The sequence below is a fragment of the Pogona vitticeps genome, chromosome 1, assembly GCF_051106095.1.
Source record: "Pogona vitticeps strain Pit_001003342236 chromosome 1, PviZW2.1, whole genome shotgun sequence".
NCBI classification, from domain to species: domain Eukaryota; kingdom Metazoa; phylum Chordata; class Lepidosauria; order Squamata; family Agamidae; genus Pogona; species Pogona vitticeps.
The window spans coordinates 17,717,236-17,733,126 of record NC_135783.1 but is presented as its reverse complement, the minus strand read 5'-3'; the positions used below and the strand labels follow the sequence as shown (position 1 = coordinate 17,733,126).

Genomic DNA, 15,891 nt, shown 5'->3' with positions numbered 1-15,891 from the left:
ATTTAAGGAGTGCCTTTATCAGTTCCACACCCCTAGTGAGATTCCATGACTGAGTAGAGATTTGAACCCAGGCCTCCTTAATCCATCACTGTATCCACTACACCACACTGGGTATTCCTCCCTAATCAGTAATATATTTTGCATAGTTGGTCTCACCAAAATTCAGTATTTGGAAAAAAAACCCTATTGTACCTTGAAACATATATTTCATTCTTTTCTGTTAAATTAGAAATCACTTGTTTTGTGACCAAATTAGCTATATGTTGTTATTTGGCTGTCAGTATTGTACAGCAGAGATCTCCAACCTCTGGTCCGCGGCCCGGTGCCAGCCTGTGGCCTGAGCCGGACTAGGCTGCGGAGACAGACCTCCCACCCACCCCCGTCATGCACTCACCCTCGCATAGCTGATTTATGCATGCGCGCGTGCTCCAGCACACCTGTGTGAATGCCGCACCACCGTTTGCACATGCACACACACTCATTCACGTGAGAGAGTGCTTGTTCATGCATGCACACGAGCGCAAGGGGGTGCCCCACCTTCCCCAGCCGGTCCGCGGGGTGAAAAGGTTGGGGACCCCTGGTGTACAGTTCTCATAAGCCTGGGCTATTTTCATAGAAAAATGAAATTTCACTTAATAACTTGTAAGTTAAATAATACTTGGTGTGTTTTTTCGGAAGTATGCCAGAATAATGGCATACACTTTAATGCTGGAATTTTTTAAAAGAAAAAAAGGAAGTCTTCAGTTTAAAGATCCTATATGATTTAGCTTTGATTGCTAGAAATCTTGGAGAGTAGGCCAGAGAGTTCAACATTCCCTTTATTCCTTTAGGAATACTTTGCCCTAGTTTTTCAGTATAGCTTATAATACTAGATTTAAAGTTTCATTTTTGTAGGAGAGGATTTTATCTTGAAGACCTGATAAAGCTATGTTCTTTCATATACAGTAACTTCCAAGTTTTCTTCTACATACGTATATATTTAATGATATCTCTCACATGAAAGTCTCACAAGATACACATTCTTAGTTTTTATAATGTAGGGGGTACAATGAAAGAGATGAGATAATTTAAATGTTTTGTCCCTAGTTGTATAGTTCCATCTTCCCTTCACTTCAAGGTGAAGTAAATTACTGAAGCCGGAGATCTCACACTTATTTCAGCATAAGATCCTTCCTCGTTTTGAGTGACTAAGGCTGTGTGAGTGCACTGGCCCTTTTGGAGTGGGCTGCTACGGTCGAAATAGGGTTGGGGAGGAACTATATGCCATATAATGAAAACAAAGAGTAAACCAACTTATTCCTGTAGCACACAAACCAATGGGGCAAAAGACAAACCCCCAAGAGAGAAATGTTTTGCTGCCAATATCTTTTTATTCCAGAGTGGGAAGTGACATAGTTTAAGTATTTAATGCTCCCCTTTTCAGATTTCTCATCATGTTTATTAAACAGAAGTCAAATAAATACCTCATTATAGGGTTGATTTTACCTTTCCTTGCTATTTATATTTGATGTTAAGAATTTGCTTCCTGAAATTGTCTACATTATTAACAAATACAGAAATGATCTTATGGATAACCTATTTCATAGAAGAAATTAAAGAGCTGAAGGACCATAGAATTAAAAGAGAGATGTGCCATTTGTTTTTTTTTAAAGGCTCCAAATCTTAAGAGTGCTCCGTAGGATTCCCCAGGTAGAATTCTGGGAATTACAATCCACAAACATGCACCGACACACACATTCATTCCACTCACCTGGAGAGTCTAAAGCCTTATTATCTGCTGCAGTGCTTCCTGGGAGGACGCTGCCACAATGCTGGGAATGGTAGTTTCATTGCTGTTTATGCTCTGTAGAGGATGTTTCTTGAAGAACTTCAACTCACAGGAAACATTGCAGCAGGAAAGAAGGCTAGAAGTTGACCTTAGTCTTTCTTTAAGTGAGTGAATTGAAGCTCTCTGCAGGTCTCTTTTTGTGGCCTGGTATGCCCAGAAGTTCTTGTAGAATTCTGGGATTTGAAATTAAAACAACAGAAACAACAGTGAACACATCCATAATTCAGAACACCATTTTTATTTGTGAAACAATACCGTGGGAGAATGTCCTTTAGCAGCTACGTTGCTTTCATTTATTTAATTGACACGTGTCCTTTCTTTGAAATTTGCTTCTGACAAGTCTGCTTTTCCTCTACCGGAGCACAAACTAGGCTTAAAACATAGTTTTATCAAACACAGGATTATTAAAACATAATCTCTTGCCCTGTGTTTGTATGCACTCATTTTATGTGCATTTGCCTTATTTCGGTATCATTTTTGCTGTACCATTCTACAGTTAAAGAGGACATCCTTAGCATTGGGTGGTCCACCCTATTGCTCTGATAAGCAGGACTTTTAGGTGTCCTCTAGAGCTGGGCTCCCCAAACCCTGATCCATGGCCTGGTACCGAGCCATGGCCTTGGCAGGACTGGGCTGCAGAGACAGATCTCATGCTCTCTTCATGCACGCACGGCCCCCACATGCATGCACAGGTGCGCCACCCACCCCCCAAATGGTCTGCAGTTCAGAAAATGTTGAGGACCACTGTGAGTCTAGAGAGAATCAACATAAGAATTTGCTGTCTGATTTGTGCCTTATTTCTGATAGGTTGTCATGCTTGTTCTGCTCCTTTCTTGGCCACTTTGTCTTTCTGCTTATGCACACTAATCTTTGACTCTCCATCTATACTCTGTACCTTAGTTTCCTTTGATCTGATGGAGCTCTCAGACCAGAAGGAGGGCAGTCATGGCCTCTCCAATAACTCACTAACAACTGAAGGATAAGCTGTGGATTTGAAGGCAGAAAGTGGATATCGAGGATCAAGAGCAGCCAGGGGAGAAAAAAGAGTTTTTGACAGAACTGTAGCAATTTATATATTTGGCCCAGTGAATGTTTTAGGCACTGAATTTGCTAACTTCAAGGTGATAGTTGATTATTTTTATTGCCGCTGTACCAAATATTTTTAAAATAATGTATGGTCTTATGTTTCACAGATGGGTGCTTGCTTCTCAAAGGTTTTCAATGGATGCCCTCTAAAAATTCATTGTGCAACTTCATGGATAAGTCCTGATACGAGAGGTGATAATCTTTTGTATATAGTCATCAAATGTCTGTAATAATGTTTTTTAAGGCGCATAAATATAAATATATGTGTGGAGTTTTGGGGGAGCCATCTTCCAAGTTTAATCAATGACATTTACATGGGTTGCCCATACCCAACCTAAACCATGATTAATCTTAATTTTATCCTCCCCACCCTGTCATGAGCCTTTTATGTCTCTTTTGTTGTACTCGGTTTTTTCATCAGAGTCTGTCCCTTCAGTATAGCCCTGTTCCCCTCCCATAATGGCATTTGCTCCCTATTTATTTATTTATTTATTTAAATTTGTATAAGGGCAAGGATAAAGACTCAATGCCTCCCACTTATGGTTGGTTCTCATCACAGGATGTCATCACGTAAATCAGTTATTCTTAACCTTTTTGAAAGAAACGCCCCCTTGAGCCATTGAGGAAGTTATCATCGTCCCCCTCCCCGAGGTGGCGGTGCCACAGGGAGGGGGGGCGATGATAACTTCCTCAATGCCGGCGTCAGTGGCACCACATCCGCTGCCAGCACCAGCTGCTCTGGATCTGGCGGCGCGGGGAGGGGGAGATGATAACTTCCTTAATGGTGGCGGCACGGTGGCTCCATCGCCCCCCTTCTGTTCCTTTGCCCCTGCGTCGCCCCTTTTTGTTCCATTGTCCCCTGAAAAATGAAATCGCCCTCTGGGAGGGGCGATATCGCCCAGGTTAAGAACCACTGATCTAAATAAAGCTAAGGAAAACTGGATTAATGGCTAGGTAAGAGGCTGCTTGGGAGCATAGCACCATGTATGCTACTTTGAGTTCCATGATGGAAGAAAGATACGATAGTAATGTGCAGAATAAATAAAGTACAGTGGTGCCCCACATAGCGACGATAATCTGTTCCGGAAAAATCATCGCTATGTGGATTCGTCGCTATACGGGAAAAAAAAGCCCATAGGAATGCATTAAAACACATTTAATGCGTTCCTATGGGCTGTAAACTCACCGCTATGCGAAAATCCTCCATACGACCACCATTTTCGCTGCCCGGTAAGCAAGGAATGGGCGCGAAAACACAGTGGGTGGCCATTTTAATTTCCCAGCGGCCATTTTGGAACCGCCGATCAGCTGTTCCAAAAACATCGCTATGCGAAAATCGGTAAGGGAAACAGCTTACTGATCATCGCAAAGCAATTTTTACTACCTAAATCATTGCAATGCGATCGCAAAAAAGCCATTGCTATGCGGATTCGTCGTTAAATGGGGCACCCATTATGCGAGGCACCACTGTATAGGTAGAAGTTTTTACTCTGTTCTTGGAGGTGGTAGAAACTTTGGATTTCTAAATAAAACAAACTAGGAGAGAATCCTAAGCTAAAGTCCTGTTGCTTAGTATTGTATATACTATATAGGACTATAGCAGGCCTGTTGAATCAATGTGGATTTGGTGTGTCAGCTCATTCATAGGTTCTATTGAATCAAATAGGCCTACTCTGTCTGTGACTCACTTTAGCATAATAAATTTCAGTTGGAGTAGGCCCATTTGAATCAGTCAAACTTACTGAGGAATTGACTCACTAAATCCTCATTGATTCAGTGGGCTTCCTCTAGGGTAATTTACTGTACTGTGCAACAGGATCTTGGCCGCAATTTTTGATATGGGCTATAAACTTTAGTTAACCATGTTCCCTGATCTCCAAAAACAGGCTTAAACATTTTAATCTGATGTGTGCTTCTATTCAATCTATTACATTGTTTTGAATGTGTCAGCTGACTCTTTCCAATAAAGTGAGAAAATGTGTATTTCTTTCTTTGTAGATCAGTATTTGATATTTGGGGCGGAGGAAGGTATTTACACCTTGAACCTAAATGAGCTCCATGAAACATCAATGGAACAGGTTTGCATTCACATTCCACTTCTCTTATATACAGTATTCTCTATTACAGCCCAAGATAACTGTTATGAGTTATCCAAGATTTTTTTAGATCTTCACTTGGGGGGTGATACTGTCTGGATCCCAGTTATACTATGGGGATTAAACATTACCTAGAGCTGTAATTAATACACTTATAAATTCACATTGAGTCTTAATTCCAAAAGAAATATGATTCTTCTTTGTGGTCTCTGTGAATGCACGCAAATGGGTTAAACTGTGCCTGCGCAGGACTCTTTGGAGTATTCTAGAGCTTAAATAATGACAAGTGAAACATCTCCCTGTATTGCGCATGCTCTGCCCACCCGCGGTATCTCCGAATATCCGGCGCTGTAATGGCTCTGAAAAATTAAATGCCAAAAGTAGTTGTGACGGATAGCGGGGAGGTTGGGCGGGACGTTTATATTCACAGAGTACCACTCAAAGAACAACGGTTACAGGTACTGTAAGTAACCTCTCTGTATGAATGTAACAAGATTCTTGAGAAAATGTTGTGAGTGTGGCAGATGAAGACTCATGGGACTAAATCCCGCTGTGCTCCCAACAAGAGTAGACTCGAGTGAATAGGAATGATATAATTTCCATTGACTTGAGTGGGTCTAATCTAGTTAGGACTAAAATTGAGATTGCCTGGGGGGAGTCAGATTCCCTTTCAACTTACAAAGAGATAGTTTTTAAATGCCAAAAGCAATGATTTGTATCCTACACACAGTAGCAAGGCTTCAAAAATGTAAATATAATTTAGATAATTTAACACCACAGCTGTATCAAAGCATGATGAATATGATTCAATAAATGCATAATTCAATACATACAGTAATTAGAATATACTTTCTGAAAAACCAAGACTTAATTGCAATTAAAGGAGCCTTAAGAACTACTGGCATTACGGTATAAGCTATCTCTTACTCTAGAACACTAAAATATAAAGTACAGACAAGTGCAAAGGCAGAAGACTAAATCTGTTCCCAGTACCCATTCTATTAAGCATAAATATCATTGTTTCTCATCTCAGTTTGTAATAATCTTTATCCTCTGGCATAGGTAAGAATATAATCAGTAATGTGAAACTATAACTTTGCTCTTCCCAGAGCAGTGACTCTTTGGGTTTGCCACTTCTAGCATGCCCCACCAACAGTGGCTGTGTAATAAAATAAAATCCCTGGAAATGACTGCTGAGCATCAGTTCAGTAGCAGCTGAAATAGTCCTATTTGGAAATCTGTACAGGTGGACAAGGCCCTGCTAGGCAGTGACCTCTCACTGATATATAAGTAGTAGCAAAGAGATAACTGATAGTCTCCTCTCATTTGAATTGTGTGTTGTGCTATGTATATGGTTATTTTACTAGCCTAAGTGGCCAGTTTTCCCCAGCTGCTGCCCTGCAGAGATGTTGAACTGCAATCATCCCCAGCCAGCATGGCTATCGACCCTGCTGGCTCGGTTAACAGAAATTGTACTCCTGTACCCCTGCAGGGGGCTAAGTGAAAGGTTGATCTTGTAGGGTGACTAATCAACTGACATAGCATGCTCCAACTATGACCCTCTGTAAGTTTTTGTTCTTTTTAATTATGTTTGTTTATAATATTTATTTTTGTTTGTTTATAACATTTATTTAGGAACCTTTTCCTGAAGCATAGATTGCTAATTTTGAGAGCCAATATAGTTGATTGGATCGAATGATGGAGACTTAGATTCAAATCCCAACTCAGCTCTGGAAGCCAAGTGCAGAGTTGTAATGATAAAACTATTATGTTTAATAAATATCTCTCATACTTGGAAAATCTTATTAGTGTCGCCATAAGTCAAGTGCTATTGAACAACACTGAAAACAAATTAGCAGTTTACAAAGTAGTAGATAATAGAAATGTGTTAGATGTGTAGATGCTACAATAGATAAGTTTCCTATTCGGTCTAATGTCTCATTCAAAATTGCTTTTCTTACCTTCTTCTTCTTTTTATCAGCTATTTCCCCGACGATGTACATGGCTGTATGTAATGAACAACTGCTTGCTGTCAATATCTGGTGAGATTTCAGAACTTGGGAGGGGCATAATTTGACATGTAAATATCTGTGCTCTTTAGTTCTCTTCCACTGTCAAAAACATCTTTGCTGTCTTCTTTGCAGGCAAAGCATCTCAGCTATATTCCCATAATTTACCAGGACTGTTTGACTACGCACGACAAATGCAGAAGTTACCTGTGGCTATACCTGCACACAAACTTCCTGACAGAATACTTCCCAGGTAGATATTTGTTTTTTGAGATTTGGATTTTTTTTTCCCGACTGAAGCCCCCAGACTGGTTCAAGAATACTAATTAATGACAATGGCCATTTCTTGTATAAAAATCCCATCTATTTGTTTTAAAAGTTTCAATTACACAAGAAATAGATTTGTAGGGAAAGGGAATGTTGTGGACCGTGATGTGCAAGAGGGGGATATTTAAGGGAGAGGGATTGGTGAAAATTGTCTATATCATCTTCTACTGGTAGAAAGGCTTGAATCCAGAAGTGAATGCAGAAAGTGACTTCCCTACCTGGGAGGAGGGGGCAATCATATATCATCTGATTATGAATGTAGCACTGTTGTTTGATGGGTTATAGAAGAGTAGAAACAGACCATAACAACAACAATAAAAAATGGATTGATAATAGAGAGTTAAGAACAAGTGATTCAGTTCCCTAGAAATGTGTTAGGTGCAGATGTTTTGTATATTGCATCAGTGAAGTTATAAAACATATAAACAGATGATATTCATGAAGGAAATATGTAGATTAGGATCTAGGAGGATCTTTTCCCATGTTTTATAGACATAATTATGTTTTGATGTTCAGTGTTCTAAAATTTGTAGTATTGCTCTTTTGTGTGCAATTGTACATTCATGTATTATTTCATTTGGATTTTTTTAAAATTGTAACTAAATGGATAGAAAAGAAGTATGATTTTGAAATGCAAACATGAAAAGAAGAAAAATACAATGCTTATGAAAAATGGAGGGGCGAGTTGATATCTTTCCTCTCCATCTTCAAAAAGGAAAAACAACTGCTAGATATTACAAAGAGAAATCTGTTATAGCATGGCGACAGTATGAAAACAGGCTGTACCATTGATGCGCTTCAGATTTTTATTGTCTCCACTACATCTTCTGTCTTTATAAAAATTGATTCGGAGCTGAGGGGTCCCTTCAGCTTGTCCTCAGCTTGTGTGTGGAGGAAAACTAGAGTTTAATTTTAGCATATTTTTAATTATTATTTTGAATAAAAAATGTATGTTTGAATTCTAATTTTAAAAAAATTTAGCACATATTTTAATGTATTCTAGGAAGTTTGCAGTGTCTTCAAAGATCCCTGACACAAAATGGTGTCAGAAGTGTTGTGTAGGTAAGTAAAGATGTTATTTAATATCAGTCCTTGCGCATCTTTGTTATATGACTTTTCAATTTTTGGACCCATTTTGTGATGCCTTTGTCATAGGTTCATACTCCAAAGAAAGTAGAGAATGTAATTCCCCATCAATTACATTGATGGGGAAGTTGAATTGCATCTTTCAAATTTTCCCCTGCTTTCCAGTCCTATTATGAATAGCCACTATTATGAGTATCATCGAAGGAGAATCGCATCAGTACAGTATCAGTCTCTTGTAGATGAAGTGTCTGGTGCTCGATAAAGGACATTGATACTTTGTTTGTACTTGTTTGTACTTTATCCAAGATGTTTTCATAATGTTTCTTTCCTAGTAAGGAATCCTTACACAGGACACAAATATCTTTGTGGAGCCCTACAGTCTAGCATTGTTCTATTAGAGTGGGTCGAACCAATGCAGAAATTCATGTTAATCAAGGTATGTTCCTTTCAAAATGTCACCTAATCTTATTATCCATTAGTAATTCTGCCCCCCCATCATATCTCAGGAGCTATCATCCTGAAGTGCTGGCAAGATTCCCTTGCTTTCTTATTTTTGTTGTCGTTTTATCCACATATAGTCCATCTGTCTTTGAAAAACTTAGTTAAATGTACCAACAAACAATGAATAAAGACAATCTAATAAGCAATCTGATAAAATGTAATGATGACAATCTGATACTGTGGGTGAAAATTGTTAATTGAGAGTAGATCCAATGCGTAGGTCTTGTTAAAGTCACTAAAAACCTGGCTATTTAGGCAGGCATTGAAAAACGTACCTGAAAACGCAGCTGAAAAGTCACTAAAAACCTGGCTATTTAGGCGGGCATTCGAAAACATACCTGAAAACGCAGCTGAATCTAATTAGCCCGCCTGCCCAATGGCCACCGTCTTAAATGTTTTAATTGCTTTGAAAGTTTTTAAACATTTTATTTTGATGTATTTTATATTTTAAATTTATTGCTTGTATTTCATTATTTCTATTTTTTGCGTTTTTATATGCTGTAAACTGCTCAGAGTGGCTTCGACTAGCTGAGCGGTATAAAAATGAAAATATCTAGCTAGCTAACTAGCTATTATGGTGCAGTGGTTAAACTGCTTTACTGCCTCCAGAACTGTGCCCACAACCCAGAGTTCAATGCCAGGTAGTTGGCTCAAGGTTCACTCAGCCTTCCATCCTTCCAAGGTCGCTAAATTGAGTACCCACTCTGGGGGGGTGGCGGCAATGTGTAGCTTGCATAATTAAATTGTAAACCTACCCAGAGAGTGCTTTAAGCACTATAGGGTTGTATATAAGCAACACACTTTTTAAATCAACACTTAAGTTTCATGGATTCAGTGGGTTTGCTGTAGTTTAGATTTATAGCTGGATTTAGCTGGACTTTTTAAAATCCAGCAGAAGACAATGACTTAATCCCCAAATACCTGTCAGAACAGATGGGCTTTGCATACTTTTTCAAAAAGCAACTTAGAGGAGCCCTCAGTATGCTGGCAGAAAATTCCATTGGTGTACATCTATCAGTGGCTTCAGAGGAGGAGAGAATAGAAATTTTAAGTACAGGGGAGGCATGGTGTTCTTCCTTAGAAACTCCTCTGGCAGGGCCAATCTAAAAGGGGATGGAGCAAACCACATCATCTCATCTTGCAGACTTTAGAAGGTGGTATCTTCCTCACTATGAATTCAGTAGCCCTCATCTCCCTCAGTCTGTAAGCACTTCCTGACATAATGTAAATTCAGATAGTTATAAACAAGATTTCTGCTGGCGCATTGGCTGGCAAATAACCTCAGTTTTGAATGTTTAAAAAGTTCTCATCCATTTACCTCTGTAACAGGATTTCAGATCTGTGCTGCAGAGAATTACAGGAAATGCTTCTGGAGAATGTTTTTAGTATTAAAAAAGAGTTGCAAAATTTTCAGTCGGACCTTGTTTTCAGAATGCTAAGCTATGTTTCCTCTCATTAAAAAGTCTTGAATTACTGCGGAACTGCTAAGTAAAAGTTCTTTTATCCATTAAACGATAATGTTTAATAATACAGTATTATACAAATATTTCTATAACTTTTTAAAAAAATAACTGACACATCTCTTAATTTAGCACATAGATTTTCCTGTACCTTGTCCATTGAGATTGTTTGAAATGCTGGTAGTGCCTGAGCAGGAATTCCCTTTGGTTTGTGTTGGTGTAACTAAAGGGAGAGACTTCAACCAGGTGGTGAAATTTGAAACTGTCAACCCAAATTCTACCTCTTCGTGGTTCACAGAGACAGGTTTGTGAATTATTGTGATCAGCTTTCCAAATACAGTTGGTTGTCTTACAGCATGACTGTGGCCTGTCATTCAGTAAATTCAGTCTTCTAATAAATAGATTGACTGTTGATTGGATTGTTTCTTAAATCTAAAAACTTTTAAGATTTAGGGTGATCTCCTGAGCTGGCTCACATAGTCAGCATAAAGATGTTACCTCGAGTTCCATGCTTTGTAATGTAATATTATATCAAGGTAATGTAGATGTGTCTTGATTGACCCTCAGCTTATTCACACCTGTGTGGGGCTCACCAGCATAATATCCTTTGACGTAGAAAATATCTGCTATGGCTTCTCTGTGGTTGCATTCATGCATGCAGCTTGCATCACCACTTTCCTCAGCAAAGGAGCCAAACCAGATAAGGATATCAGGAGATCTGTAGTCACATCAAATTGGTAATTACAGCCAGAGTGAGCACTTTGCGGTGGGTGGGTGTGATCTTGATTGGGATGGTGACACTGCATTAGAGTTCACAGCCATTTCCCAAACCTGAATTGCCTGCCTGGTACTGCTGTTTGCTCTTTTAAGGATGGCTTACAAGAAGATTTAAAGGTTATCTTTGCATAATACAAAGCCACGAGTGTCATATGTTCAATTGTTTCTTAATGTGTAATTTATTTTGTTAATGTATAATTAATAATATTCTTTTTTGTACTGTGAGCTGCCTTGAGCCCCCTTTGATGAGAGAAAGGTGGCCTATAAGACAGGCAGATGATACATGCATGGTTTCTGAAAGAAAAACAAAACTGGCCTGCACAGGTTTTTTACTGTTCAAATAGTTGATTACTTGACTTATAGAGCATCTACTTTGAATTAATATTTATGCAGGAACAACTTTTTTTGTTGTTGTTGTAGATACAACACAGACGAATGTTGTGCATGTAACACAGCTGGAGAGAGATACCATTTTAGTCTGCTTGGACTGTAAGTGCCATGTATGTTCTGGCTGTACATATTCAATAAAAGGCAAGGTGTTAAGAGAGCTACTGAATAATAGATGGAATTTGTTTTTCAGGCTGCATAAAGATAGTAAATTTACAAGGTAGATTGAAATCTAGCCGAAAGCTGTCCTCAGAACTTACATTTGATTTCCACATTGAATCAATAGGTAAGTAAAATTTAGCTATCATTATTCATCAGGTAACTTAGAGGCATTCAGGCTTTTAAGATCGTTTGTGGTGGAGAGTGCATGTTATATACAGTGAGGTCTCGACCTATGGAATTAATCCATATTGGAACGGGGTCTGTAGGTCGAAAAGTCCTCAAGTTGAAAATGCATTCCCCATAGGAATGCATTGAAAACCAATTAATCCGTAAACTGCCCAAGTAACACACACACACACAAATAAAAGTAAAATACATTTTAAAAATTAACCTTACCTTTTCGTAGTCTTGCAGGGGTCCCCCACCGCTGCCATCGCTGCTGCTGGAGGCCTCTCGAAGCTCCCCCGCCGCCGCCATCGCTGCTGCTGGAGGACTCCGAGGGCTTTGGCACGGCTGCCGGAGGACTCTTGGAGGGTCCCCGCCCCCGCCAGCTTTCCCAGGGTGGACCGGGCCTACCAGGTGAAGGCTTCCACCAGTAGGCCCAGTCTACTCCACAGGCTTTCCCAGGGAGTTGACCGGGCCTACCGGGGGAAGCCCTACCCTGGTAGGCCCGGTCTACTCCCTGGGAAAACCTGCGTCGGTGGGGGTAACCTCCGGAGGCCTTCCCCGCCGCTATGGTAGACATCTCGGAGGTCCCCCCCGGCACTGCTGCTGCTGAGAGCTAAGCTGCGCCAGGCGATCCCAGCCATGCTCGGACTTCCGGGGGTCCAAGCATGGCTGGGATCGCCCGGCGCGGCGTGGCTCCCAGCAGCGGTGGCGGGGGAACCTCCAGAGGCCTTCCCCGCTGCCATGGGAGGCCTCTTGGAGGTCCCCGCCATCGCCGATTGTGCCTCCGAAGCACGATCGGCGGCAGTGGGGGATCTCCAAGATGTCTCCCATGGCAGAGGAGAAGCCCTGGAAGGCATCCGGAGGCAGATCCGCGGCCTACGGACTGGAAGGGGGAGGCGGGGAAAGCGCCAAATTTGAATTGCATGCTTTTCCCACCTCCCTCTTCTAGTCCGTAGGTCGATTCTCCAGCTGCAAGTCGAAGTAAAACTTTGCGGCCGGAGAAGTACGGATCTCAAAAAGTTTGCCGACTGTAAGTCGAGACTCCACTGTATATATATATATTTAAAACAAATATACTTTTAAAAGCTCAAACAAATCATAAATTATTTCTATTAGAATAATTAATGTTAAAACAAAGGAAGACCAAAGTAAAACAGGAATATTTGCTTATTGCTGTTTGCAAAGGCCTGTCTTAGATAATGTCCCAATTTTAAAACTGAAACCTTTTGTAACCCTAGAAATAAGGAATTATTTACGTAGCAGTGCAGCTTATAGGAAGAGTATCTGGAATTTGTGTTGACATCAAGAATTCATTGTTACCTGTTGTGATACCTTACATTCATACCTTGTTTTTCTAAATCAAAGTTTTCTGGGTCTGTGGATTTTAACACCTTTTAAGTTTATTTTAATTGCTGTGTAAAACAACTATAAAGTAGTTACTGTGATATTAAATCTTAATTATTATTGTTGAATTCCTATTTCCTGGTCCATATTCTTTGTGGGTTGGCTTCAAATTTATGCATACGTCTCAGAATAGGTGGAAATGAACTTGTATAGACGAATATCACAAAGGGTTGAAGGATCCTGATGAATGAGTTTGCAGTAGCATGAGAGGCTGAGATGAAAGGAGGATGCTGAAAATTGGCCAGAGGGCCACACATGAGGAAAGGATATGGGAAATAATCACTTTGAATAGAAACTCAAGAATGTCCAAATGGGACCATTGTTTTGATTTGTGGTTAAACATACTTAACTCTTCATGTTTTGCACCCTAAAATTACAGTTCTATGTGTATTCACATATGTGTGGAATCACTTTAGATTATAGTAAGTTACGTGGGAAAATGTTTGGTTGCTGCCTATAAAAGACTAATTTGAGTTCTGTTTTCCTACTAGTTTGTTTACAAGACAGTGTTTTGGCTTTCTGGAAGCATGGAATGCAAGGCAGAAGTTTCCGATCAAATGAGGTAAATAGATGGAATCAAGACTAGTGCTCTTCCATTGACTTGTTTTTAAAAATAAGCTTAAGAGCAAAATGACTGTTCTTAATATTCATGATTAGAGATGGGGGTATTCGTATATGAATAGGAATACGCCTGCACAGGTGGAGAAAATGAGGGTCTGGCCTCATGGTGCCAGACAATCCACTCAGCGATCCGCCACTGCCACGGGCTGCGCGATCCTGTCTATTACTCTGGAGCTTGCAATTGACAAGCCACTCTTCAACCTGGCAGAGAGGCTTGTCGTCCCACCACCTGCCAGGAGTGGCTTGCTGATTGCGAGCTCCAGAGTGATAGGATCGTGCAGCTCGCGGCAGTAGTGGATCGCTAAGCGGACCATCTGGCACCATGGGGCCGGACCCTCATTATCTCCACTTGTGCGGGGGTATTTGTATCCATATACAAATATCTCCATTCATGATACAGTGGTGCCTTGCTTGACGACGTGAATTCGTTCCAGCGAAATCGCTGTAGAGTGAAAACGTCAAATGAAAAAGAAACCCATTGAAACGCATTGAAAACCGTTCAATGCGTTCCAGTGGGCTGAATACCTGCTCGTCCAATGAAGATCCTCCATATGGCAGCCATTTTCTGGTGCCTGCTAAGTGAAAAAGCCTTCCTAAAAACAGCGGGGGGCATTTTCTTCTGCTGGTGGCCATTTTGAAACCAGACGATCAGCTGTTTGCTGATCGTCGTAAAGCAAAAATCGGTTCCTGAAGCAGGGAACCAATCATCGCAAAGCGGAAAAAACCCATTTAAACCATCATTTTGCGATCGCAAAAAATAATCGTACAGCTATTTCCTCATTAAGCAAGGCAATTGTTAAGCGAGGCACCACTGTACTTAATTCTTTGAGCAATACAGAGGAATCCCCACAACATAGATTCAGCCCTTCATAGAGGTTCTCAGTTTGTTGCACTTTCTCTAAAATAAACAATTGTATAGCGTTTTGATCATAAGAATGAGCAGGAAGATCTACAGTTTGAATATGAGCTTATCTGTGTCCTCACAAATGACCTTTGGCACTTTCTTAGCCTTAGAGCTCCCATCTGGAAAACAAAAGAATCCAGTGCGGAAATGCATAACAAAGTGTGCTGTAACAGTTGCCAGGACTCTGTAGAAACTATTTGAGTGGGTCATATTTATCTATACAACCTCTCCCCACAAAAGTAGCACTGAAGAATAGAGGCAATATTGAATAGAGAATATTGACTAGAGCAATTCAGGTAATCTGGAGTGAAGAAATTTCGGCACATCGCTCCCACTGTGGCCGCCCTTCATTGGCTACCAGTTCATTTCCACATCAACTTCAAATTTATGATGATAACATTCAAAGCCCTAAACAGTTTAGAACCTCGGTACCTATCAGAACACCTGCTCCCAGTCAGATCTGTCCATAATACCCATTCTTCACAGGCACGGCATTTGACCCCCCGCCTATGGAACAACCTGCTATTGAGATCCATTTGGCTCGCTCGCTGGATGAGTTCAAACGAGCATTGAAGACTTCCAGGCTTTTCCTGACCATTAAGATCTCGGGGGCCCTTTTGCCATCCTTTTCACCACCCTTTACCACCTTCACTGCCATCTGTTTTAATTTACCTTGTTGCTATGTATTATTTTATTTTCTGTTGTGTTTAATATTGCTATTTATATTGTTAGCCACCCAGAGTGGCCTGGTTTGCTAGATGGTGTGGGGTATAAATCCAATCAATCAATCAATCAATCAATCAATCAGTCAATCAATCAATCAATCAATCAATCAGTCAATAATCCAGGTGTTCTCAGAAGTCTTCACCAGGATTTCTGGGAGTTGCAGTCCAAGAACACCTGGGTTACCCAAGGTTTGGAACCATTGGAATAGAAAATACTGAAGAATAGAGCCTGTGTTTATTCGTTTTAATTAATTTATGTGAGTTAAGAACTTTAAGTAATGCTGCAAAACAGGAATCTTACATAATGTAATTCAATAAGTATTTATTTAAAACTTAATGAAGCTTTTGTT

General features: G+C 40.3%; 1 protein-coding gene across 4 annotated transcripts in view; it reads left to right on the top strand.

The window, feature by feature from the left end:
- The window catches only part of MAP4K3 (mitogen-activated protein kinase kinase kinase kinase 3), a 97,188-nt gene that overhangs the window by 78,716 nt on the left and 2,581 nt on the right, over window positions 1-15,891 (top strand). For all 4 annotated transcript variants that reach the window (XM_020794747.3, XM_020794746.3, XM_020794745.3 and 1 more), the window contains 10 exons: window positions 3,022-3,106; window positions 4,913-4,992; window positions 6,992-7,052; window positions 7,155-7,272; window positions 8,350-8,408; window positions 8,765-8,868; window positions 10,526-10,697; window positions 11,591-11,659; window positions 11,751-11,843; window positions 13,783-13,853. In XM_020794747.3, coding sequence (XP_020650406.1) covers window positions 3,022-3,106; window positions 4,913-4,992; window positions 6,992-7,052; window positions 7,155-7,272; window positions 8,350-8,408; window positions 8,765-8,868; window positions 10,526-10,697; window positions 11,591-11,659; window positions 11,751-11,843; window positions 13,783-13,853 — 912 coding nt within the window. The remainder of the gene's footprint in view (window positions 1-3,021; window positions 3,107-4,912; window positions 4,993-6,991; window positions 7,053-7,154; window positions 7,273-8,349; window positions 8,409-8,764; window positions 8,869-10,525; window positions 10,698-11,590; window positions 11,660-11,750; window positions 11,844-13,782; window positions 13,854-15,891) is intronic.